The 27,233-nt window shown below is 38.7% G+C and overlaps 1 protein-coding gene and 1 long non-coding RNA gene across 5 annotated transcripts in view; one reads left to right on the top strand and one right to left on the bottom strand.

Annotated features, from left to right (window-relative positions):
- The window catches only part of LOC119257896 (uncharacterized), a 69,435-nt gene extending 56,355 nt beyond the window's left edge, over positions 1 to 13,080 (top strand). Inside the window, exon 5 of the long non-coding RNA XR_008553997.1 lies at positions 12,721 to 13,080. This is a non-coding gene — a long non-coding RNA (uncharacterized LOC119257896). The remainder of the gene's footprint in view (positions 1 to 12,720) is intronic.
- The window catches only part of MME (membrane metalloendopeptidase), a 94,530-nt gene that overhangs the window by 44,870 nt on the left and 22,427 nt on the right, over positions 1 to 27,233 (bottom strand). For all 4 annotated transcript variants that reach the window (XM_037526248.2, XM_037526250.2, XM_037526249.2 and 1 more), the window contains exons 4-8: positions 17,505 to 17,666; positions 16,525 to 16,605; positions 16,279 to 16,374; positions 16,036 to 16,151; positions 13,314 to 13,379 (exon numbers count right to left, since the gene is read on the bottom strand). In XM_037526248.2, the coding sequence (XP_037382145.1) occupies positions 13,314 to 13,379; positions 16,036 to 16,151; positions 16,279 to 16,374; positions 16,525 to 16,605; positions 17,505 to 17,666 (521 nt within the window). The remainder of the gene's footprint in view (positions 1 to 13,313; positions 13,380 to 16,035; positions 16,152 to 16,278; positions 16,375 to 16,524; positions 16,606 to 17,504; positions 17,667 to 27,233) is intronic.

Genomic DNA, 27,233 nt, shown 5'->3' on the forward strand with positions numbered 1-27,233 from the left:
AACATGATTGATAATGAAATGGTTTCCAATATTTCTCCACGTCCTCCAATTTGTAATGCAGTTACCATGAGTAACACTGAGTTCTCTAACAAACCACGCTTGATAGAACTGATGGAACTGAGCCCGGTAGAAGTCCCCACTAGAGAAGGCCCTGAGGTGCCCCGGGAGGCGAAATGGTTGGAGAAAAACATACCACATACTGTCCCCACGGCACCGGGACCCCTTGGTTCTATATGGAAAATAGGAAGCCGCCCTGGACCTTACAATGCCTGCTTAGCTTTGTTTTAGTTACCTAGCTTGACTGCATAAATCACATTGTGTGTAGCACCTGTTTCTATTTTCTGAATAACATATATCACCTAGGGAAATAATGTAACCAAGTTAATGTAATCAAGTGACCAAGTTAATCATAGACTGGGAAAATTAAAAAAAGGACTGTGCACTGTTAATGATCATTAATAATTTCTGAAACAATGTAAAAATAAAATCAATCATGATTGCATGATGTAATGATCAAATGAAAAATTTCTGATGTATAAATAAAGCCCCGCTGAGGCTATCAGCAGATGTCTGCACCCTGATCAAGTGTCAGTGTCTCCTCACTACCTCATCTACCTCATTTCCCCCCTCGACTCATCCCTCCACTTCGCCGACGCCGTCTCATCCTTGCGGGGATCCTGACGCGACATTTTGCTGGAGCTGGCCTCCGGCAATCTTAAACAGAATTTATTTAAATATTCAAGAATGTTTATTATTTTCTATAATTTCAATAGAAAAAAATAAATTTCTATATAACTGTTTCATAGTTAAAAAGCATAACATTTGTTTATAAGAAATTCAGTGAGAAAAATGAACTATGAGTAAATATCTTAATATGTTACATCATGGGCAGAGAGATTTACCACATAATGTAGATGAAAGCAAAGTATACCATGTTTTTGGTTTTGTTTTTGTATATATATTAGATTTATTTTTTCTCTTTCGATAATATTGGTCTATAATATTGTGTATGATTTTGGGAAATCGTTTCCCACCTCCTCAGATATATGTCACCACCCCATCCCACCATCGAAGTACCCATAGTCCTTTACCATAGACTACTGGGCTCCCTGCCCCTTTGTTTCCCCATAATCTCCCCTCTGTAAAACCTTCCCTCCCCATAGCCTGTGCTCCCCATAGCCTAAATTCTGCAGTCATATTCTTAGGGTTTGTTTTGGTTTAATTTTGTCAGTTCCTTTTCCCCCCTCTATATTCTACATATAAGAGAAAGCACCTAGTATTTACCTTTCTCCTTATTACATCCTCCAATTCCATCCATCCTTTTGCAGAATTTATAAATGTCTTTTTCAAGTTCAGAGTGGCATCAACACCAGGAAATTGAGTACATATTCATGAACTTCAACCCATGGCTATTTAACCATTATTACTAATTAAATGACCTCAATTCAGTAAAATTTCTTCAAAATTCAATTTCCTAGCACCAGATTTATTATGAACAGATTAACAAGATTAGGGGAGCCACACCATATAAGTTTGGTGCCAATGGTCATGTTTCTCTGCTGCTAAGACTTGTTCACAGGGTAAATACAAAGGAAAGCAATATAGTGCTAACTTAACACCTTCAGCTTCACAAGTTATAGCCCTACTAAATTATTGTAAGTGAAAGATGCACACTTACATTTAATATGAACACAAAGGCACATCTAGTTTGCATAGACTCTCTAAAAGGATCAAATGTAAAACTAAGAAGTAGAAGAAAATATTCTATCAAATAAGAATGTAAGCAAAATGTGCAAAGTTATTATCAATTTGAAAGTCAAGAGGACAAGTTTAAGTAAGATTTAGATGCTAGCATTTTGTGACCTTTATTAAATGCTAAGTAAACAGTTCCCTAGGGAGAAGTCTCTCTCTTCTCAAGGACACCCTGTGATGCTGGAACTGTCTAGCTAGCATCGCTATCCATGGATCTGTCACTTAATAGAACAAACTATTTTTCAGCTGTGAGTTTGTGTTAAAAACTTAATCACTAAGAGACCAGAAATGAAAGGATGTTTTTATATATTTTTTTGCCATTCCATTCTTTTCCTATTAAATGGTAATTAGAACTCTTGTTTCACTTTGGAATTAACAAGTATGTCTGAATTCATATCTCACGGGACCAACTTTTATAAAGTACAAGCATGCAGTGTTTAGAATTAACTGTATTTCAAAGTATATAAATTCATCTTATTTAGCAGAGAATTGCTACTGGCTTTGAAAGAAATGGTAATTTAAATTTTGTAATATCAACCTACTGAGACTTTTTTCTTCTTTTTTACTCTGTGGGATGCTTTTTTAGTTAATGAGGTGAAAAAGTAATAACAATAACAAGAAGGCTCTTATTGCATTTTGTTGATTGTGCAAACTAGTCCTATGCCAGTATCTTTATCCTTCAGACGATAAAAGTTTGCATAAAGCAAGCACCAGACCTTTGGCTGATGCTTCTGGTCTGCTGAGCTGGTAAAGTTTTCCAGAAAACTAAAAGCATGTGACATCACCAGCTTCTGAGATGCATAAATACTTAATACAGCTATATGGAATATAAAACTTCCTTTAATGAGCCCCATTACCTGGTAACTATTCCAATGTGACTGATTAAAACATGTGTCTTAGTATCTTCATTATCTTTCCTGGCTTCCAAATTTATCTAGTTGCTATCTTAATCCTAGCTTACTGCTGCTCTTGAAACCTATTTACAAGATATGTTTCTACCATAAGGCTTTAATTTTCTTCCTTGAGATACTTCTAGATATATAAAATGCCAAATGATATTACTTATTCTGCTTTGGGGAGAAAGTAATCAACACATATTTTAATATCTGAACAGTACATTGGTAAGGATAGTTTGAAAATTGGAATTCATTTTTTTCTTTTTGGTTACCAAGAAAGCAATTAGTTACATTTTTTTGACAATCACAATCATAAGGTAGCTTAGTTGAAGCCTTGATATAATGAAGGCGAACGAGAAACCACCTAAACATTTACATATCCTTCCTTTAAAAATAAAATATGTTGGGCCCCGCTGATGCAAGGGGTTGAGTGCAGTGCTGTGAAGCTGTCTGCAGCCTCTGCAGCATGAGTTCGATCCCTGGCCAGCCCAGGGAGCTACCCACATGGCGCAGCAGATCTCTCCTTACTCGCCCACTTCTTCCCTCAGCAGTGTACTTTGGTCTATCTGCCTGTTCTGTTCCCCGCTCTGTCTCTGGTGAATCCTCTCACCTCCCACACCTCTGACCTGTACCCCAGTTCTTGTAATCATAAATAAATAAATCTTAAAAAAATAAAAATAAAACATGTTAAATCCTGACACTTGTCATAATAGTTCAAAAATGATAAATAGATATAAACAGTTGGGTAAAATCCACATACTCAGTTTTTAAATGACATACTATTAATAAGTTATTGACCAATAACCAGCAACACAAATGGCTACTCCATTTGTTTGGTTCATTTTACCGAACCAAACAATGGTATTCACAAACTGACTGTTCAGAAATTGGGATTCTTGGGCCTCCCCAGTGGTGCAGCGGTTGAGCGCTGGCTTGCGAAGCTGCCCACAGCCTCTGCAGCGCCGGTTCGATCCCCGGCCGCCGGGCGAGGGTCCCACATGGCACGCAGACCTCTCCTGCCGCCTGCTGCTCCCCTCAGCAGTGTATTTCGTTAGTCTGCCTGTTCTGTTCCCTGCTCTGGCTCTGGTGAATTCTCACACCCTCCCGCGCTTCTGACTGTACCCAGTGCTTGTATAAATAAATAAATAAATTAAAAAAAAATCATCATTAAAAAAAAAGAAATTGGGATTCTTAAAAAGAATCTTGGGAAAAAAGCTGAGATTTGTTGGAGCCTCCAAAGAGGAAGAGAGCAATGCCAGAGCAATGCCATTTGGTTACCATCTTCACACCTGAGTGTCTTTGTTAATGAGTAACAGCAAGACCCAAAGAGGATCAGAGAGTGAGTTCTCTGGTTAGACTGGCTGGCACTGGAGTACCTAAGAGCACCAGCAAACTATGAATTAGGGGGTTCCACTACTAAAGATTCTGTTCCAAGACACCCAGCTTTTACAATTTGTCTCTAGAAAGAAAAGACATAATGTGGGCATGAGGTGACTGAGAAGTCACAGAACTGTGATATTCCTAGCCCCTGATGCCGGGGGATATATAAAAGTGCTACACAGAATGTTTCCTAGGGGAATCTACAAGGGGACACCAAGGAGAATAGATGTTTCCTATCAAAATGGCTTGGAAATTTTCCCCAGTTTAAGCAGCATGTCAGGGAGATGCAGCTGTGAGACTGGAGAAACTCGCTGCAGACATACAGAATCTTGTAACTATCCTGGGGAACAGAAACAGGAAACAGCCCACAATACTAGCAGGATTCTGGAGCAGGAGGACAGACAGAAGCAGATCAACAGCATGGGGGCTCATCAGGCTGTTAATGAGGAGAACCTGGAGCTTCATATGAGCCCTGATCGTATAGCTTCCAAAGTTTTGTTGCACAAGTTTAGGAAGCTGTATGTACAGGCAATGTTCTTTTTTTATTGTATTTTTTTTCACCAGCAAAAAGATTATAATTCACTAAAGACTCAGATGATCTTTAGCATTTTTTAGCAACAAAATGTTTTTCAAAGAAAGGTATGTTCATTGCTTTTTAAGACTTAATGCACTTATACACCGAATACACTACATTACAGTGTAAACCTCACTTTTGTATGCACTGGGAAATCAAAAAATTCACGTGACTCACTTTATTGGGCTATCTGGAACCCACCCCCCAATATCTCAGTAAAGGTGCGTGCCTATAGTTTTTTTTACAAACTAATTCAGTGAATCTCAAAATTCTCTTGTCAAATTCACCAAGTCATTTTACTGCAGGAAACCTCCCTTGTCACCAAGGATAAAATGAGGTTAGTGGTCTCCCTTGCAGAATCTGCTTTTTCAGTCCACCAAGCAGTAGCCAGAGCAATCTTTTACAAAGACATATAAAATTGCATTTAAATGATCCACCTTCCCCTTTCCCTCGACATTGACCTCGTATCAAGTCACTTTGTTTTAGTTCCTTTATAACACTATAATTTCCATTTATCTCATTTCCTTAAATTATTCATTTGTTTCTTTTTTGCTTGTCTCCTCCCATAAGACCAAGAATTGCGCACAAATTCTGTCTTGTTTTCTCATTACCCCTACTGCCTGCAAAAGTTCCTGTCACACAGTAAAAGCTCAGAGAATATGTGTTGAGTGAAAATAGTGAAGCTCAATTTTAAGTACAGTAAATAAATTTCACTCACTTTCTATGTCATCAGACTTCTATTCTCAGCCTGAGTTTGGAGAAGTTTCTCTTAGCTTCTATTTTGGGTAAGTGGACAAATCAAATCTTCTCTAGGTTTAACTCAGCTCTGTCTTGCACTGCTCATCTGAAATGACTGTAAATCTGAAGAGTGTGGTCTTTCTAGGTATGTATAGCTTAGAGAATTTTTGTGGTCAGTATCTTCTCTTATTCAGAGCCACAGGTCCCAGTTGTCTCTGGTTCCTGGCCATCTTAACCATCTTCCAAATCCACTATCCTCATCCCTAAAAGGTCTCCATTTTTTCCCCCTTGAATTTCTTTTTTTAAAATATATTTTTTACATCACTGTTCATTTTTAAACAATGTTTGTTTGTTTCCCCTCAGCCCTCAGTCCCCTGTGCTCCTCCCTCCTTCCCTCTGATCCCTCTCCCTTCTCCTCTCCCGCAGGATGTCTCTGGTTTATGATTGTCTGTTTCTTTTTGTTTTGTTGTGTTGTGTTATGTAAGCTCTCCATTTTTTATGAGCTCCCTGTTCGTCTACATTTCTTCTTAACTCTGGCCTCTCCTGCCATGTCCCACAGCATTACATCCTATCAGTTTTCATCTCCAACTCCTGCTTCACTTCCACAGGCTCTTATCTGCTACACAGCAGATTCCTCACTTTTCTTTTAGCCCTGAAATTCTGTTTAAATTAGTATTTTGTTGCTATATCAAGAAGTAAAGTATCTCATTATGACTTTCTTGGTTTGTGTGTATGTGAAGGCCTGATAATACAGAGCCCTCTCATTGGTACACACAATGTCCTTAGGTTCGGAACCCACTACTTGGCCTTCTCTACCTTTTTAGACACAAACCATAAAAATAACTAACTTTGATTGGTGTCACTTAAATGTGGAATATAGAGAAACCAGACAAAGGGTCAGACAAAGCCAAACTCAAGCACTAGCCCTGAAAGTTGACTATAGAACTGAGACTTTCAGAGAGGGAAGGGAAAGCGGGGGAGAGTGCAAAGTGGGGAGACAATGGACTATGGTGGGGGACTAGGGGTGCCTTGGTGATGGGAACTTCATGGTAACATCACCAGAAGGAGGGGAAGCTATACTTCCAAAATATAAAAATGATGTTAACCAACATTAACACAATTTAAAAAAACACCCCAATTATTCACATGTGCTCAAAGAATTTTGAATTCTTAACCTACAGATTTCCTTATAAAAAGAAGACAAAGTGACAATTAGTCTTGATAAGCTAATGAAGTAGGGAAGGGAAGCTTTGAGACCCATTTCAATTCATCTCCATTAAAGAGTTCAGAGCCTTTTCTGAAGGTGGATGATTTCTTTCTTTTAAGATTTATTTATTCATGCATATAAGAACTAGGGTACAGGCCAGAGATGTGGGGGGTGAGAGGATTCACCAGAGACAGAGTGGGCAATAGAACAGGCAGACTGACTGAAATACACTGCTCAGGGGAGCAGCAGGCAAGTCAGGAGAGGTCTGCTGCGCCATGTAGGTAGCTCCCTGGCTGGCCGGGGATCAAACTTGTGCTGCAGAGGCTGTGAATAGCTTCATAGTGCAGTGCTTAACCCCTTGCACCACCAGGGAGGCCCAAGGTGGATGATTTCTCAAGAAAATTAAACTCCTTATTCCTTTCAGTGAATCAAGAACTTTCTAATAGAAGGTGGTTGGCTGGTTTCATTTAAAAATTTTGTGAATGAGATCATTATTTTTTATGGCCATTGTGTATCATTCATAATGTTTTTCCTAAAAAAATGGATAGCCTGGTAATAGCTAGAACAGGACTGAATCTCGCAACTTCTGACTTTTGTGGTTGTACTATGTTATTATGTGATGCTGTTGAATAATCAGAATGCCCAGATCCCAGGTTCTCCTTCTTCAACAAATCAGGATGAGAGGATACTTGGTGAGACTATTTTGAGAACAGTCCCTTCTGCTACAACATTCAGGAAGTTCTTTTTATTTCCTGGGAAAGGAAGTTTTACACAAGATGCAGCATAGATAAATCCAAACTGGTGAGACATTTTTCAAATTTTTAATGTCTGTACTTGATAATCATTTGGATGTCTCTATGGCATTACCTAATAGTTAACCTGTGCAACACTGAGTCAGCATTTTTGGAAAAAGACAGTGTTTATCTAGTTTTGTTTGGTACTTCGTGTCTGCAGTGCACTTCCTAAATTAACACTTTTGAGTGATATTTGTTATCCAGTTTTTGTGTTTTTTTTTTTTAATGTAGAAATAGTACCATATAGAAGGAAAGCTAAATAGGGAGACAAGAGATAGGTTTATAATGAGGTGGACTATAGTTATTTCTCACCTTCTTCTCTTAATAGAGCCCTCTCTCTATTTTCTTTTGGTGGAATCGTCAATCAAGTAGTCCCCCTTCCTGAGCCATGGGCATGGATGGCTCTGCCATCTAGCTATTCAGAGATCCTGATTCCATGGACAAAATTGTTGGTTGAGAGGAAAGCAGGTGGCTGAAGTAGGGAATATCAGAACCTTCTTCAGACATTGATAGACATTGGAAGAGATGGGATTTTTTTTTCTGAATTGTGAAACTGCCAATGATCATCTTTGATGCCATGATGGACAGGACATAGCCTGCTAAAAAGAGAAGCTAACAGAGAAGAAAGTAGAACCTTGTGAATGGAAAAATAAGAGTTACAATGATTCATTTGAACCCCTGGGTTCAACGTTTCTTGATTCATCCCTAGATCTTTACAATTAGGCGAGACAAAAAATTTTTTTTCTACAAAACCTACATCAGAGTAGGTTTTTATCGCTAACAATTAATGTTTTGGATGCATGGATCTGCTATTCTATGACCTTAAGCAAGTCATTTTACTTCTTTGTGTCTGTTTCCTATTTTGTAAAATGAGGAGTTGGACTGAATTCGCTAATGTTCCATTTTAGCTCTCAGTCTGTGCATGAGAAAACAATTATTAAGAAAACACACAATTCTGTCATATGAAAAACATAAGCATATACATATCTTTGGGTTGCTATTGTCTTAGGGAATGTTCCATTTTTAATTAAGGCAAAGTACAGAACCCGAAAAGGAACTGAGGTATTTAAGTTTTGAACAATAACCAGAGGCATATGTATAAATAAAAATATAAATGTAAATAAAAATGCCAGAATAAAAGAATTTATATAATAAGTTTGAAAGATAGCCTTATTATTTTAACAAAAGAAAAAAATAGGTTTTGTCTTTAAGGAAAGAAGTGAGTTCTTGGGAAAAAAACAGGTTATTTATTTTCATTACTTGGTGTGATGACACAAGCATTTTACTGTTTGGAATACTGTACACATATCACAACATAAAATTTCCATCCCTAGGGTAACAAAAGAAAAAAAAAATTCTGTGAAGTGAAATGGCCTTTCTCAGTAATTACAGGTATCATTTTCATTGTTCCTGAGGAGTTTGGTTTTTGAGATTATGGAAGATGATTCCATGGATGCTCTGGATGTTCCAAAAGAAAGGATTAAAAAGGCCTGGGAAAATGGGCCAAGATAATAATTTGATCAAGGAGATTTATAATTAGTCCTTTTGATGGAGCGGGTGCTACCTTTCCTCATCCCAGCCTGAGGCTTAACTGCAGAGCCAGACTCGAGAGTACAGCTTGAAAATCATGGGCTAAGGTTACAGGAAAAGTAAGCCAAGCCTTCCCTAGTCAGAGAGAGCATGTTTCTTGGCTAAAAATTTTAAAAGGTGGTGGACACATGTCAATCCTCAAAACTTCTCTTGGTTATTTTCAATAAAATAATGCAGAAATATGAAAATGATGTAAGAATTATATAAAATAAAAAAAATGTGGAATATAAAAGTATCTGTGTGACTATACTTAGACAATCTGAGTACAGCAGAGAAATTATTGGAGATTGAAAAGAAGGAACAGGATACATGGTTTGTAAGGTGTTTGTAAGAGGCTCTGGAAATACATTCCATGAGCTATTCATGGTGTAGAGTCCACACTACCCCGAGAATCCTGGTGATGCCCTAGAAGGTGTCTCAAAAAAATTGGGAGCTTCTGTGTTCCTTTCCTTTTCTCTCTTCCCTGCCTTCTTCCCCTTCATCCATGCATCCACCGATTCAGCAATATTTATTTGATAATTTTTAAGGGCCAGAAATTGAGCTGGGTATTGGGAATAAAGCAAAGAATGAGTGAGACATGGTACATGCTCTCACAAAGTTTACAGTTTTTAGGAAAAAATGACATTAATTAAAAAAATATATACAGGAACTCGTGTATTATGGGAAAATAGTCAAAAAAGTCCTCATGAGGAAGTGATATTTAAACTTAAAGGATGAAGGACCTCCCCGGCAGTGCAGCGGGTTGTGCGCAGTGCTGTGAAGCTGTCCCCAGCCTCTGAAGCACGGGTTCAATTCCCGGCCAGCCAGGGAGAATCCCACATGGCATAGCAGACCTCTCCTGTGTCGCCCACTGCTCCCCTCAGCAGTGCTTTTGGTCCATCTGCCTGTTCTGCTCCCTGCTCTGTCTCTGATGAATCCTCACCCTCCCGTGCCTCTGGCCTGTACCCCAGTTCTTATATAAATAAATCAATCTTAAAAAAAAATTAAGGATGAGCAGAAAAAGAAGAGGCCTGGACAGGTTACAATATGTGGAATGTTCCAAGCAAAAGGAATGGCATATGTAGTACATAGCCAGTGAGAAAATCACTGAAGACCAGTGATAACACTGATACAATGAGATTAACATTTCTTGCAGTTTTATAACTTCTTCACTATGTGTTATTTTGGTATCCTATCCTTTGCACCATTTTTTTTTTTTTCATGAAGCAATACAATAATGGTGAAAAAATGCTTAATAGGGTTAACTTCCTTCTGAGAAAACAAGGCAGTAGAAAAACTAGAATAACTTTAATTTGATAGCTGGCAGGGGACACAGAGGGAACTAGGTAAGGGATTGCAGGTGGCAGTGATTGGGAGAGAGGAGCAAATATCATGGGGGAAATAAGGAAGAAATTGAATTTTTTTTCCATGACTACTCATGCTGCCCTCCCCTCCCAAATCCCTCCTCTCCAAAGAGTGGATTTTAAAAGAGGGAGAGGGTACAGAAATGTTCTAGTAATTACCTCCTTCCAGGATGACAGGTGTATTTTATTTCATATGCATACTCCCATCACCAGGGGGAGGTTGCTTGGAGCTTAGAGCAATGAATTGAGAAGTATCTAAGGTATGAGGTTGGCAGGAAGGAATTCAGTGACCAAACAGTGCTAGTAGAGAGGAAGCCAGGCAGCAAGCATGCTGTGAGTTTGATAATTTAATCCAGATCACTGGAGGGCACCCAATTTAGTTGATAATGACTTCCAGGTTGTAAATGTCAGTCGGCTGAGTTTTCTCTATCATTTGTTCATTTAAAGAGCTCTATGAGTATACAGCACATCTTTTATGAAGTTGAAATGATGTCATGGAAGAAGCAGTAGACAAAAACAAAAGTTCTTTCTCTCGTTCTATTACCCATGTTGAGTGTTTGAGGACAAACCTCAGATTTCTCACCCAGAAACTCGATAAACATATGACTGATTCTAGGTTGAACACGACTGTGTTATTTGACAAGAAACTTAGCATTCACCAGATCATTGGGTGCAAACTGGTAGAGACTGCTGAACATCTTTGGTATCCAAAATCCCCTTCTTTTAGAACCTTTCTTTCCATAACTGAATTTAATAAGGCACAGTCATGGCCACATGTGTTAAGACTACATTTACCTGCCTCCTTAATATTGACTTATGACCACATGACAATGTTCTAACCAAGAGGATATAAAACAACTCTGAAATACAGGAAAAGAAATTGTCTATCAATTGCCCTCTTTTCTTTTTCCTATGGCCTGAAATATGAGCAGGAACTGGTGAACCAATTTTGACCAACTTAGACTCATATTCAATGGTAGAAGAGGCTAATGTAGAACATCAAGGTGAACTCCAACTGAAGTCTTGCTCATTTCCATGGAGCAGAGCCTCTCCCTGCCTGCCTCCTTCTGAAGTATAACAGGAGGTGGAAGTAAACTTCTCTTTGTTTGAGCTACACTATTTTTGGGTCTCTGTTACCAAGGATAAGCCAGGATATAATTGATTTACAAAATCAAGTGTCTAGAGGGCCCAGGGAGTCAATACAAATCACTGAATTATCTGGACATGAACAAAAGATGAGAAAAAAAGCCCCATGTAGGTAGGGGTGGGGGCAACCATGATGCAACCTCATGGGGATACAGTCCAGTGTTTCCAATTCTATTGCTCTACCAATAAATCTAGACTCAAAAGTGAAATCTTCTGTGAAAAAAATACTGGTAATTAATCCAAAATAAAATAAAACCCACAAAACTCTTCAGTTTAAACAAAAGTCCCTCATTCTCAGACTCAGTCCTGTGGCAACTAGTTTGTGAACTATTCCAGATTATAAGATGGCATCGAATATAAAATGTACAAACCACCTTATCTCTACAGCAGCTTTTTTGGAAAAAAAAAAAACAGAAAAAGAAACTTCACCATATGAAAATATATACTAAATACCAGGTATATCTTGACATTGGAAATGTTAAATATGAAAAAAATGTATATTTTAAGATTGGAAAATTTGGTATGTTTTTAGAACTTCATCCTGAATGTGAAAAACATCCCAGTTGTTGATGATAAAAAATATCATATAATGAGCCAACATTCCTCAATCATCCTCACCTCTGCAAAAGGAAGCAGCTGGACAGCTCGTGAAGTAATAGCTGCACCCACTCAGTAACGAGACTGTCATGAACTCAAATATCCTCTATTCATTTGACTATCTGAGCCATTAGTTGTGGCATTTATAATAAATCTTTCTTTTTGTTTCAAGGTTATACAGTCACTCAAAAAACAACATGGAATTTCATGTTATTTAAACTTAATATTTAGACAAAATACATGCTTGGCATAAATATACTTAGCTAATAATTTTAACAAGAAGAAATTATAGCCACACCATCATACAGTGACCTATTAGGATCATCAAAAGTAAACTTGAGGGGCATCTCTGGTGGCCTATGGGTTAAGTCTCCGCATTACCACCTCTACTGACTGAGTTCGATCCCCGGCCAGGGAGCTAACCCATTTATGGTGCAGCAGACCTCTCCTGTCTCACCGGCTGCTCCCCTTGGCAGTGTATTTCAGTCAATCCACCTGTTCTACTCTCCACTCTGTCTCTTGTGAATCTTCTCACCCCTGTACCTCTAGCCTATACCCCCATTCTTCCACGCCCAAAAAAAAAAAAGTAAACTTGACTTACTTAGGAGCTACAAAATAATTATTAGGAACTTATACCTACACCTTCACCAAATATCTAATGATATATCACAGTATTGATTGTCTTTGGTTGTTCCTTACCTAGATAAACAAGAGCACACACCCATCGGCAGAGGGACTTCAGGCTTGGAGACAGTAAGAAGCACTCTTGATTGTCTAATGGCTCTGTGAGGTACAATTGGCTAACTGACTGATGTTCTAATCAGAAGCTGCTGCAAAGTTTTGTCTGAAACCTGCCTCTACCCAGGTAGTCCTCTGAAAGGCCAATCAGAAGGCTTTGGAAGATCCTATAGAGCTTAACAGTACTGGACCATTCCCTGGTCCTCAAGACACAACCCATAAACTATAATTAATCGGTTCATTTTTTGAATAATGTAATGTGCAAGGGAATCGAAAAACTTAAAACTGACTTTTAAAATGAATCATTATGAATTAAATACCAAGAATCAAGACACAATAAGAATTTCTTATGATACCTTCATTCCTTTCATTGAGAATGTTCATTCTATCAAAGGTAACTCACTATTATTGTATGATTTTAAATGCCTGCCCTTACTGAAGGACACAGAGGGTTAAGTTGACATCTGGTCTTAGCTTTTTTTCCACTGTTTATAAGTTTACACAAATGATTCTTTAGTTTTATTTTATTGCTTTTCTTTTTACAATTTTTTTTTTTACCTCTTTATATATTCCAGTGCAATTATAGTAGTCTCTGGAAGGGAGGCCAAGTCGAGGTTGGTCAATCTATAAAAAAAAATACAGAAAAGAAAATAAACCATTGAGATGATATAGGAAAGCAGTACAATACAAGCATGCCCTTCCACGTGTCAGCAAGTCCTGGGATTTTTCTGTTTGTAAGGGTAACAGCCAGGCTGTTATTATGAATGAATACATAATTAGGGAGTGTTTTCCACATTTCTTATAAGTGTTAAACTGATGAGTAGTTAGATAATCTGGAGGACTATGCTGCCGATATTTGAGGGGAAAAAAGAAAACCTTAACGAGATATATACTGAAAAGAATATTTAATGCAGAACAGAGATTCAGGTGAACAAAAAATGATGAGTCTAGGACTTGGTCATATCTAAATGACACATTTATGGAACATTCCACTTCCTGAGATTCCAATATGCTCCCATGGGGGGACATTCTTTTCTATCCCCACCCTAGTTGGGATGGAGAAAAATTAAAAGGTGGAAGGCTTCAAGTAGTGTCTCTAGAACTTTCTAATTAGCGGAGCTTGCCAAAGAATTTTTTTGAGACCCTTTACCCTAGGGAAATGGAAGAGAATCTTCCTGGGCCTCTCTGGAGCTGCTCCACTCAGGAATTTAGTAGTTAAGTGTTAAAAGAGGTAACTCAGCTCTGCTCGCCTTTGTCTGGCCCACCGTCCATACCCAGGGAGAACCGCTTGCACACACTTGCATCCTTGTTAACTTGCCTCTGGTGCACTGCATGGGAAGATGGGAATGGAGGCAAACAAGGGCATTTATGTGTTCAAGTGAGACTCCAAACAGCTGTGCAGTGCCAATGCCAAGGTAAAAGAAACATCACCAGAGGATTGGTGTAGAAAGAGCCAGAAGGCAACTCCACATCCAGGGCCTTCTCCAACTTCCAAACCCTTCTTAGGAAATCACATGGTCATCATGCAGGATGCTGACATTTGAGAGCCAAAGGAGAAAACTTCAAAAGGGAAAAAAGCAGCCCTTTCCTGTCTATCTGGCGATAGCCATCAGGTAAGTCAAGATGGGCGCTTACAAATACATCCAGGAGCTATGCAGGAAGAAGCAGGTGGATGAGATGTGTACTGCTGGCAATCCCGCCAGTTGTCAAAGCTCCACAGGGACTACCCCTCCCTGCCCCCATCCAGTCTGACAAAACAGCTGACTGGGATATAAGGCCAAATTAGTTTATGTCATATATGGGGTTCTCATGTGTCATGGTGGTTGCAAAAGTCCAGTTCCCAAGGGAGCAACCTATGGCAAGCTTAGACATCATGGTGTGAACCAAATAAAGTTTGCTGGAAGCCTGAGAACACAGCTGGACACAACTGTGGAGCTCTGAGTCCTGAATTCTTATTGGGTTGGTGAAGATTCCACATACAGATTCTCTGAGGCTATCCTCCTTGCTCCATTCCATAAAGCTTTCAGATGAAATCCTGACACCCAGGGGATTATTACACTAGTCCACAAACAAAGGGGTGTTTACTGCTGACATTGTAGTTGGCAAGAAAGGCCTCAGGAAGGGCCCCAAGTTCCACCACATACATGGTGATTCTTGCCCTGCAGCTTGGAGAAGGCATAAGACTCTGCAGCTCCCCCGCTAACTAGTAAGGATGTTTGTAAAATTCTTATCTAGTAAACAATCAAGGACAGTCATGTCTGCTTTTAAAAAAGGCAGAAAAGGGGTCCACTGTAGAAAAGAGTTGGGTTCAATAACTTTCATGATTTTAATAAAAATGACCAAAAAGATTTAGGCAATAGTGCTATGATTCTATGACCTGCAACTTTTGGGGTATTTTCTTTTACAGAAGATCAAATAAAGTATGTAATTTTATTTTATATATTTTATATAAAGTCCTTTCCAAATACACTCTTTAAGAATTAGTTTCGGGGCTTCCCTGGTGGCCTAGCGGTTAAGTCTTAGCACAGCCATCCTGCAGCCTAAGTTCAATCCACAGCCAGGGAAGTGACCCACATGGCCCAGCAGACCTCTCCTGTCTCGCCCACTGCTGCCCTCAGCAGTGTATTTCAGTAGATCTGCCTGTTCTGCTCCCTACTCTGTCTCTGGTGAATCTTCTCACCCCCACCCCCTTGGCACCTCTGGCCTACACCCCAGTTCTTTCATGCAAAAATAAGTAAATAAAATCTTTAAAAAAAATCAGTCTCATTTTAGGGACACCTTAGGTAAACCTAAATGAATAATTTACATTTTTTAAAAAATCTAATAAAACCACTTAAAGGATGGTTTTTCATTTGCCTTCATTGAGATAAAAGTGAAGATATTCTTTAGCTAGAAACAAAATTGAGTTGAAAATTCATTTTCTATGCTCTTTTTGGAGCAATTAGGAATTTCTTGTTTCTAGACCTGTCTTACTTATGTAAAACAGACCACACATAGAAATTATATGCTTTTTCTAAATAGGAAAGGGAAGTCTTTCATTTCTTATTTATTTTATGAAGGGAGAAGTACCTAAAATCAAGGTAGATGAATTCCTAAAACACAGCCTTAGGAAAATACATTTAGACTTGTGGATCCAGCTATCAGGAACAGAGCAAAATTTATCACTGTGTTGTTCATCTGACTCAAATGAAAAGAGTCATCCTGTCTAAACATCAGTAATAGGTGTGTGAAAGCTTTCTACAATTTAAAGATCATTTGGCTTTTGGCCACACCAACTTACATGAATTATATGGCTCATGGAGTTCTTGTCATCAGTGCCAACAAAAAAGTTAATAAGGACTTTTTTCCCAAATTTAGAATTCTGTTGTGCCATAGATTTCTCAGCTGTCCAGTTATCTAAAATAACAAAAGGAGAAGTGTATCTTTAGAGGTTTTAGTACATTAATATGATAGTATGATATAATAGTAGCATGGATTTTATACAGAAATTACTTTTTTTTCCAAAGAAGAAAAATGGCCTTACCATAATTTTGCTCCCAGTTATCTGCTGCTACTGGCCAATCATACATGTCTGGTAACAGGTCAAGCAGAGGTACCCCATTTCTATTATCAATGGCAGCTTTTGAAAACAACAGATACAAATTCATTATGAAGTCTGCATTTTCTGGCACAATTTTTAAAAAGATTTTTTTATTAATGTAACATGGCATGGTGACACTGGAATGTTTTAGGTGTGACATACCTTTAATGAAATAAAAAAAACACTTACATTCATTTATACAAGATCTGTACAGTGTTTTTGCTTTCTGTACTGCTTCTATATCTTCAGTCCTGGGTTCCTGGAGGACATCTGAATAGGGTATTTCAGAAAATACATCAATATAATTGCTCATTTGCATCTATAATTAACATTTTCAGCAGGGGTTCAGTAAAGAACTTGGTTTTTGAATGTATGCTCACTGCCTCCCCATTTCAAAATCCTATAGGAAAACCCCATTACCATATCATTACTCCTAATGCAGAACTATGCATTAGTTTCATTAGCCAAGTTAGATGAAAGTCTTTTTGACTAGTTACCTTTTTTGTGTAAACAGTGATGTGTACTGCTCACTTCTTTAAAAAATTGAGATTAAAAAGAAATAATAATGCAGAGGAATCTGGAATTTATGATATCTTCTTGATGGCTGGAAAAATACTACTTTTGTGTGACTGTACTGTTCACACTCCAAATGAATTGTATGAGTTTTTCTACTTGTTTGGATGATAGAAAGTATCAAAAATTGGTTTTCCACAAAGTAACTTCTAGAAGAGGAGAACACAGCATAGAAGACTAGACATGATTTTCTCATCTTCTCAGGGGGAGTGTCTGAGTCTGGTCAGAATAAATATACCTACTCTGGGAAGGCAATAGTTACTTCAAAACAGGATCAGGGTAAGAAGACCACAGAGGTGGCATTTAGTGGCAATCATTTAATTTCTTCTTTGGTAAAATGGTACAAAGACACCACTTCTACAGATGATAGAGCTCTACTACTTGTATACATATGATTGAAAGCAGGGATGCTAAGAGATGCCAACATTCATTTCAGTGCCTACCACCCTCTGCATGACTCTGGTGGTCCATAAAACATGGAGGGATTATCAATATTAATCTTCTGTGATTTTCCCTATAACAACTAAGAGTCGTATCTTAAAAGACAGATATATTCAGAGAGAAATCATTGATGCATAGACAGAAACACCACTAACCTTTCAAAACAACTTCTAGTTCATCTCTTAAAATGTCAAAGTTACTGTAACGGGAGCTGGTCTCAGGAATGACATTGCGTTTCAACCAACCCCCACAGGCGTATTTGAAAAAGTCTGTGCAAGGCTCAACAGTGGTATCCATGTTCTGGATCAGTCGGGCAGCTGAAAGATCATGAGAAAGATGGGATGAAATGAAGGATACATTTCTAAAGTACTTTGGAAAGGGTAAAAGGAGACATGTTGCTTTTGCTTCATTAGCAAGTCAACTGGTTGGTCTTTTTCTCACTTAGATTATTGTCAATTCAATGCTGGTGGATTGATGACTATGCTCACCAACTAGTGTTCCTTCCCTTAACTATACTTGGTTGGTTTTATTCTTGGGATAGTAGAGTCCTCCAATTCTACATCTCCTCCAGAAAACTGAGGTTCTCTCTAATCCCTGTTTCAATGTAAAGAGAACACAAGTCTGTCTTGACCAGAAGTTCATACAACTTCATTCTGAACTCTGGTAATTCCAAATGTTCTCTATCCTTAGAGGTGGATGCCTTGTCTCTAGAACCCAAAGAATGTGGGATTGACTGTTAATGGATTTTATCATTTCAATAAAGATCTATAGCTACAGTGATTACTTCTTGGACTTTGCAAAATATTTGCAATTCAAATTAGATGTCTGATCTCTGTGTGTTTATAAAGTCTGTCATTATAAAATTGGTTGTAAGTTTGTTAGCTTTTTTGATATCTACTTTTTTACTTTGGACCAGATGAAAATGCAAATCCACCAAGACTGAGTATTTACAAATGTGTGCTGCAATTGATAGATGTAAAAATATGAATTATTAGCGCTGCAGAGAATATTTAGTAAGTACAGGAGGCCCAACACCCACAACTTCTACACCTGGAAGTGTGAGGAAACCCTCTCACTGCCCTCCCCATTTTCTTTCTCATACAAGTTGAACTGTTTTGCAAAGAAAACAAAAGAGCGATTGAGAATTCATCTGTATGAAGAGAGTATAAGTTCTCAAACGAGCTTTTGAAAACACTTCACTTTGTGAATTAATTAATTAATTAAAAACCTCAGACAATTGCTGGGCTGTGTGGATTTTTTCAGCTTGGAATGGTGTATCTGTTTTCCAGTTGAGCTTCATCCCTGCTGCTAGCCGTCAATTAGACGCATCTGTTTGGTTGCCAATTCACACATCACCTCTCGGCTCTCCGGGTTTACACTTTCATACTTTGGCACTCAGCACAATTGCTATACAACACAGTCTCCCAGGTTTGAAACAGTGGGTAAGACTCTGATTAAACTTTTCTCAAATACCCATTTTCCTGGCCACTCCCTTCTTTAAAAATATTAGTGACTTGACATTGCCCAGGTTAAAATACAAACTCTTTAACTTGCCCTCTGAACTTTTACCAGTGAGCCAGAAGTCCTTACCGTTGCTTTTCTCCCTTCTTTGTGTTTTGGCACAAACTCTGTTCCAACCAGACGGTCTCCCTCCATGTACTACTACAAATAACTCTTGTGTTTTCCTATTTTATGTCTTTGCCTATCTCCTCCTCCTTCCAAACTTTTAACTCCTTTCAATTCTTTCCACATTCTACCCATTATTGAAGTTCAGCAGATGTCCCATCTCAAAGTTTCTATGACTCCAAACTTCAGGAATATTTTGTTCTCTGAACTGCTGAGAACTCATTACCTCTCTTGGTCTTTAATACATAGATGAGGCTACTTACAGGGCTTCTTATTGTGGTCACCTTCTCTGTCTCCCTAAACATTCTATTGATGAACATGACCTCTGAACTTTCGAACTTTGAACTGCTAATGAACCTGACCATCACCAAGCACCTTATTAAAAATGAGCAATTATGTCTACATGTGACAGCATTACTGAATCATTTATGAATCTTCTTGTCTCCCCTCCTACACATACCTTTCTTGCAGGTCTGACCAGTTCTCATTTCACAGCTTCCAGAGTCTGCCCCATGCCCCATGCCCAATCACCCCCAGGCCCATTTTCCCTCAGACCCCCACCCCCTAGCCTCTATTTCTGCCCTTTAGCTGAAGCTACAGCCCCAGCCTTCTCCACCCCAGTTCATCTGTGTGCCACAGTCAGATTAATGTTGTCATAACATTGCAGCTGCCATTTTCCACTCCAAGCTATCAATAGAATCTTTTGCATTCATAATAAAATCCAGATTTCACAGCATATTTTAATCCTATTACATATAATGAAGCTTCTCTTTTATACCTTTCTCACATGCGCCAACTGTCCCAATTAAATAAATATAAATATTCAGTCTCTACTGTGAAACACCTATGCTTTCTGCTCCTGCAACTTCAACCATGTTGTCTCAACTTCTGTTCATATATCTTTGTCTATTTTTTTATATTTTGAATTTCAGGTGTTTTCAAGATCTAATTCAAAATCTCTTTCTTCATCAAGGGCTGTCATTACAATGCTCATATTGGCTGACATCTTATTCACTTTTTGTATGAAAGCCTATTATCTCCTCAGCTGGACTGTGCCCAGGCCAAAGAGGAAATGTATTTTCCAGTTTCTTCCAGAGTCAAAGACTGTGCTCAACCCAGACTAACAAGTAAAAACTCTAATTTCAAATCTCAGATAAAGATTAGGAAAGTGATCTAAAAAATATAGAAAGAAAGGGTGATTCCCTGGAACTCTGAAGGAAATAAAGCTATGATGACAGGATAAATAAAGACTGTAAAAACTTTACCATGTTTGGTGAAAAAACCAGAAAATTGGTGACTGAAAGAATGCTTACTGAAGACATTCTAAGCAGACATCTTCAGAAATTTTGTATAACTCTTGTCTTTCAAAAGACTTTGAAGAATTTAAACTGTGGAAAGGCAGCTATCATTTGGGGCATCTTCTCCTTCTTTCCCGTTTCTGGGGCAATGAATGGTTTATGTCCTAACACCTCAAAGAACAATCAACCCCGACTTGCAAGAGCAGAGAGCAGTAACGAACAAGTAGATGAACAGGAATAATGACGAAGACTTACTACCTATTTGGAAATGCCACACTCTCTCCTAAACACCCTGAGTGGACTGCAGATCGATGCTCGTGAGTGCAAATCCCCAGTCCAGTGAATGCTTTTGGACTTCTACATCTCTCATAAGGAAAAAATATGGTCCTTCCCCTCTCGAGCTGGATCCCTCATCTGCTACCCAATGCAGTGAAACTAATTAAATTTGGACAACAAATCAAAGAGGAGGCATTCAAACTGTTAGCAAGGGTTACAGAGGCAAGACATTGGAAGAGGGAACTCTGCAAAGCCCTTCCCATGCCACTCTTTAAATCTCCCTTTGACCTGAGAGGGCATCTGACCATGGGTGCTTCCAATCACTTCAAAGAGAGCTCTCTGTACTGATGAATATTTTGGGGCCATGGGCCAAGGCAAGTCATGGGCTAGCACTTTTATGCTGGGTCTTTGATCAACCTTCCTTTAATCTCTTATCATGGGTTTGATTCTCGTTTTGTACCTTATCCTCCGGACCTCCTCTGTGCTGACTTTTTCTTTGAAGTCAGCAGTAGACTTGTGGGTAGAAAGGCCGTAGGAAACAGACGTACAACTGTCAAACTGGTTGTAATTGTTTTTATATTTTGTACTTTGTTTTGAATTACTCAACCTCTCCACATAGCCACACCTGGGCTCTTCAGATGTTTCCTTATCTGTGGGTCTCTGTCTTCTGAGTAAACAAACGTGGTTTAAAAACAAATAAAATTATTCACCTTAACAAGCAGACATAAAAAATGATGTAGTAAAGGCAAATGTGTTAACATGGAATGTTGCTGTAAAGTGAAAGAAAAAGCATTCCATGATTTTAAAAAATCTGTACAGAAACACAGAAAAGTCTAAAAGGCATTTACAACAGTTATATCTGGGTAGAGGGATTATGAGTGCTTAATTTTGTATTATCTACTTATCTTTATTTTCCAGTTTGTATTGGATGAGCATGCATTTTCTTGCAGTAAGAGAGGGAAATTTTATTTTTAATTTAAGAAAGTCACATAAAGACAAAGAAAAGTAATTTTCTATTAATAATGAGCTTATTTCATATGAATGACAATTCTGAATGTTTTATGCTGATAAATGTCATACCATATTTTCCCTAACTAATCTTATAAAATTCTCCCAACTTATTTGACTATAGGAATTTGAAAATAAACTCAACTACCATTTGGGAAATTATTAATTACTGTATTCATTACCAAGGATCTAGCATGTGGATAAGGAGATGCTGATAAGCAGGAAAATGTTTGGAGTTCTTAAATAAGGCAGATTTGTTTTGAATTCCTGAGCTTCACTCCTTTTTTGGTGTACAAGATTAAGCCATTTTCCCAAGATCATGCAGCTTGTAAATGATGGAGCCTCAGGACTTGCTCTTAGATGTGTGGGTCTCTGAGGCTCCCCTTTTAAATTTCCCCCAGGTCTTGGCCTCTTCTCATTTCCTTTCCTCCCTGCTTCTCTTTCCCCCTTCCCCAATGTCACCCATCACCAGCAAGCTGCACTGGGTCAAAGTCAGAAGAAAGCATCAGGACTTGGAGTCTGCATGGATAGGAAGAAGGAAAGAGGAAAAGCACATGAATTCTTCCCAGCAGAGCAAGCAGCCGGGAAAGTATTGTGGAGGCCAGGCTTGCTCCATGGCAGGTCCAGCAATGCACCTTCGGGAGGTGGGTTGGTAACAGGATTCCTGCCTAGCTTGTCTTTGGATAGAATACTTTGGATTGGAAAGTAAAATATCTCAGTGATGCATTTTAAAAGAATCCCTTTCAACCCTGGCTAACCATGTGAGCAATTTAGAAGTCTTTAAACACAGAGATACACAAGATGTATTTTCTGATTAATTAAATCAAAATACTTAGAGGTGGTCCAGGCCATTTTTTTTTTTTTTTTCGAAGGCTTCCTGAGTGATTCTAATGCACAGCCAGGGAGAATGACCAGACTGGACAACAGAGCAACACAGAAAATGAGGACAGGAAAATCCAGCATCCAGAAAGTCAAAATATTCCCATACTTCGATGAATCAGGCATATTTTTTCTTGCCTTTCCCATCAGCAAGTGCAAATGGACTGATCGCGATTACCCATGAAGTATACCTGTTTCCTATCAGCCTCTGAAAAAGTACTGCAAGGAACCACGTGTGGGTCTCCTGTACAAGCCTACTTACTCCCCTGGATTCCACCATCTGTGGCCTCCACAACACCCTGCCCCAAGCCCCAAGCAACATCCTGTTCCCTCCAGTGCCTGAGCCCTGTGATCCGGGGAAAAACTTCCCCACCTGTCATCATCTCGCAGGCATCCCAAGATGGACTCTATGCACCTCCTGGTAAAGAATCTTCTGGAAGTTTACTTCCCTGCCTGCATCCAAAGAGCTGGCAAAAACTGCACTATGTTCAGAAGCACTTCTCTGACATCTGAAGTTTTGTTCTAGGTACATTTTATTGAGCCTGACTTTTTATTTCTCTAGATGACTTCTCTATCTCCTAGGCTCCTGGACTTCTCAGGCAAAAGACAGGTGGCCCAGCCATTCCCCCACCTACCAGTTCTGATTGGAGAAGGTGGAATTGGTGAAACACCAGCCACATGTCTATATCAAGAAGCCGTCCGTAGTCCTTGGTCTTCCTTTGTATACCAATGACCTCAATGCCACAAGCTCTCTCCTTTTCCATCTATATCCTCAGCTTCCTAACAACATCAAGTTTGCTTTAGAAAATAAGATTTTGGGCACTCTACACAATAGCTGTGTGTGTGTGTGCGCGTTATAGAAATGTCTGCATGTATCAAGTGCTCTGGGAGAAAGTAAACTAAGAGAAATCTGAAAGAAATATGATTGTCACAAGCAGTGAATGAATGAATAGAACAAATAGCATTGAAGCCTTGTACTCTAGCACTATTTTGTGGGTTCAATTTTATTCAATGTTGACCCTAACTTGTAAGTCATTGGTATTTTCCCGTGAGAATAAATTCATAGGAATTGCAAACAAATGTGGTTGATGCTCTTTATTAAATGGAGTTTTGTTTCACAGGCATCACTAATATTGAATTACCAAATAGCGAAACATCGACCGTTGGGGAAATATAAGGTTAGGTTTCTATGAAATTTTGATCACACAGCATTTTCATTAACTGACCAATGATACATAGCTTAGTTTTATGTGGTTTCATTTCATTTAAAGGCATAGTATTTCATATATATGTATATATATCACTGGTTCATTAACACTGAACTAACAAAATAGCACCATAACTCATGACTGAACACAGCTTATCTAACACATGTTTTCTCAGAAGTCATAGAAGTCACAGCTTTCTTGTGCTTATGGACCCAGAACAGAAGCTCTGTACTATGCACGGTGTGATTTTAACAGCAAAATCACCCACAAAAATCATTAAAAATGTAGAAACATGGCACTAAATAGATCAAGAAAAGAACCTTTGTTTCCAATCTCTTTGTTGGACCTCAGCTGGGTGCGAGAGGGCAGAGCAAGGCAACTCTTTAATCTGGGCCCATCTGCAAATGACCATGAAGTGTTAATTTTGGTGTTGTAAATAAATGTTCATCAGTGGGCAAATTAGCAAATAGGGAATTTACAAATAATTAGACTCTATTATACTTTTGTCCATTTTTCTTTGAAACCTTTTGTAATATTCAGGAATATAAACAAAGCAGGCAACAAAATGAGATGGAAATGGGACTTGAAGCATTTCTTTCTCAATTATTACGCTATTTGAAAGACGTCTGACCACTATGTAAACATTTTAAATAAGGTAAGCTTCTCTCTACAGCATATGGTCCTCATATCTGGCAAAATTTCTCCACTGTTCTGGTTGTGCATGTACATGATAGCAAAGCTTAGGAAATGGTAAGTGAACAAAACTATTTCAGGTTGTTTCCTCTGAATCATCCTAAGCCCTTGGCTTTTTGACCTCCAACACAACATTTTCATTCCAGTATTTTAAAATCACTATAATCATCCTGGTTTATGCCTGTTCTCAAAGTGTCCAAAAGGGGTCAGAGAAATGTTTGGGCATCCAGGAGCAAATGTACCTGTGAAGACCTAAGGACCCCATTTCTGACCCAACCTTCCATCCTAAATGTTCGCTATATTAATGGACACTGAACCTGATATTACTTACGAGGCAATTTTTGAGCAATTTCGATGTCTCCCCTGACATCATTCTGTAAGTATGACTGACCTCACTCCCCTGCTGCTGCCCACCATCCCCCAACCAAAATTAAGGCAGAGTCAGAAAGTTTTGAGAGAGCCCAAGGAAAATGCAACACAATCAGAACGGGTCACAAAGGACTCCATTCGAAAGGCAGTAATGTGGAAACTCGAATCTGGGGGGCCATTCCTGAAGAGAAAATGACTGAAAACTAGCAGACACACAGAGTAATGCTAATAAAAACCAAATGGCTTTGTTACAAACATTCTGTATTCTCCTGTATTCTTCCACAGTCCAGTCCTTACTTTTAAATGAAATTCCTGCCCCAAAATTGCTTTTGTTGTGTGTCTGTTGAAGAAAGGTTGGGTTTGGAATGGGTGGATACGGATGAGGAATGTAATCTGAACCGCTAGATTGTCATTCACTCAAACATTCTCTGTCAATCATGCTTAAATTCCAGTGAAGCCAAGGTCAAGTCTTACCCTGGTCTAACTGAACAACAGCATGAAACTATCCAACTATCCAGCAGCCATTGCTACCCAATGTTCAGAAAACTGTCGGAGGATTCACACAAGTAGATTTGGGGGAGATTTCTAAGCACACTGAATTTACTGTAGGGAGCAGCCACTCTCAAGAAAAACCTAATTTGGGCCTCCCCGGTGGCACAGCGGTTGAGCGCTGGGTTGTGAAGCTGCCCGCGGCCTCCAGCGCCGGTTCGATCCCCGGTCCCCGGTCACCGGAGGAGGGTCCCACATGGCGCGCAGACCTCTCCTGCCACCCGCTGCTCCCCTCAGCAGTGTGCTTCGGTCCTTCTGCCTGCTCTGCTCCCCGCTCTGGCTCTGGTGAATTCTCTCACCCTCCAGCGCTTCTGACTGTACCCAGTGCTTGTATAAATAAATAAATAAATAAATAAATAAATAAATCTAAAAAAAAAAAAAAAAAAAAAGACCTAATTTTTGTGCTTGAGCTAGAGGACTAGTTTTTAAATTATATTTCATATATGTGAACAATTTACTTTAAATGTACATATACACACACACAGGTGCACGCCTGAAAACATTTAACCTGGAATCTATTTACTATCAGACGTGCGTATAGCATGCAAGCTAGAGGATTTTCATTTAGGTTTAGTAATAGATGCTCAATAACAAGAACAACAACAATAGAAATCAATTATCAATTGCCAGGCACAAAGCACTTAATTCATATGAAGCACTTTTCTAAATTCTTTAACATTTGCTCTCAATTAACTCTATACTGTAACTGTGCCTTTGTTTCCATTCTGGAGATGCAGAAATTGAGGGTGAGGAATTTGCACTCCAGGTCATACAGTCGGTGAACTGCAAAGCTGAGGGTTGACTTCAAGCAGCCTGGTGGCCAGTCTGAGCTCTTAACTTGATATTAAACGACCTCTCTCAGTTTAATTATTGCTCTTCCTTATCACTGATTTATAAAGTAGGGAATATTACCTCTACTTTAAGGAAAAATAGACACAGAGAAGTTAGATGCCCAAGGTCACCAATATGAATTTAGAGTGAACCCAGTCTAATTTTAAAATTAAACATTTTTTCTACAGTATCATTTTGCCATAACTTCAAATAACATTAAAGAAATTTTGGAAGCGCCACAGAGTGGGGGAGAGAATCCAAATTAAATTATACAGCAACCACTGTTTTTTTTTTTCCTGATGCCAAATTAAGATTTTAATTGCTCGATAACATGAGGATAACTGCATGAATTTTTTCACCTCATTTGGCTCTGGATTTTAGAACTTGTTGAGATAACCACAAAAATCTCAATTCTAATGGACTCGCAGTAATAATCCTTACTTGGCTTTCCCCAAATTAGTGAAATCCTTCAACCCTATCTCCTAGCCCATTTAAATGAATGGCTCACAGTCAAGAGAGAAGTCAATAATTTTCCAGTAGGGATTCCTCCAAATTCACAACCCAAAGCACATTCTGCTAATAAATGAAAGGCCTGAAACTTGTTACAGTTAAGTTAAAGTGCCAAGAGTCTAAAAATAATTTTTCATTCAGGTCCAATTTGCATTTTGAATCCTAAAAGATTCTTTGCTAGCAAAAAGCTATTAGAGATTACACTGCAATTTAAGTATAACATATCACTTAAGATAATTTATCTGGGCTGCATTTTAATTATAATGTTAATGAATAATAACATCCCTTTTCAAAGGAGAGATAAAGAAGGTTAGAAAAGGCTGCATGTTCCCTTCATAACTCTGATCAGGTACACCCAGCAACCTGGACACTAGCAGATGTCTCTGCAGAGAAAGCAATAGAATATACTTATGTTTCTCCCTTTTTAACATTTTGTTATTTGGGATCATATTGTTGAACAGGAATGATTAGGCTGACTTCCATAATATGTAATTAGTGAGCATAACTCAAAACACTCTGCTTTTGCATAAATTTTGGTTAGAGGGTGGCACGGAAAGGTCACAGCAGAAGGGTAAGCCAGGTCAAAGGTGCTTTTAGAAAGCTGCTTAGAATGAAGTCAACATGCTCGAAGTAACTC

The sequence above is a fragment of the Talpa occidentalis genome, unplaced genomic scaffold, assembly GCF_014898055.3.
Source record: "Talpa occidentalis isolate TD23 unplaced genomic scaffold, MPIMG_talOcc4v2.1 talOcc4.4, whole genome shotgun sequence".
NCBI lineage: Eukaryota > Metazoa > Chordata > Mammalia > Eulipotyphla > Talpidae > Talpa > Talpa occidentalis.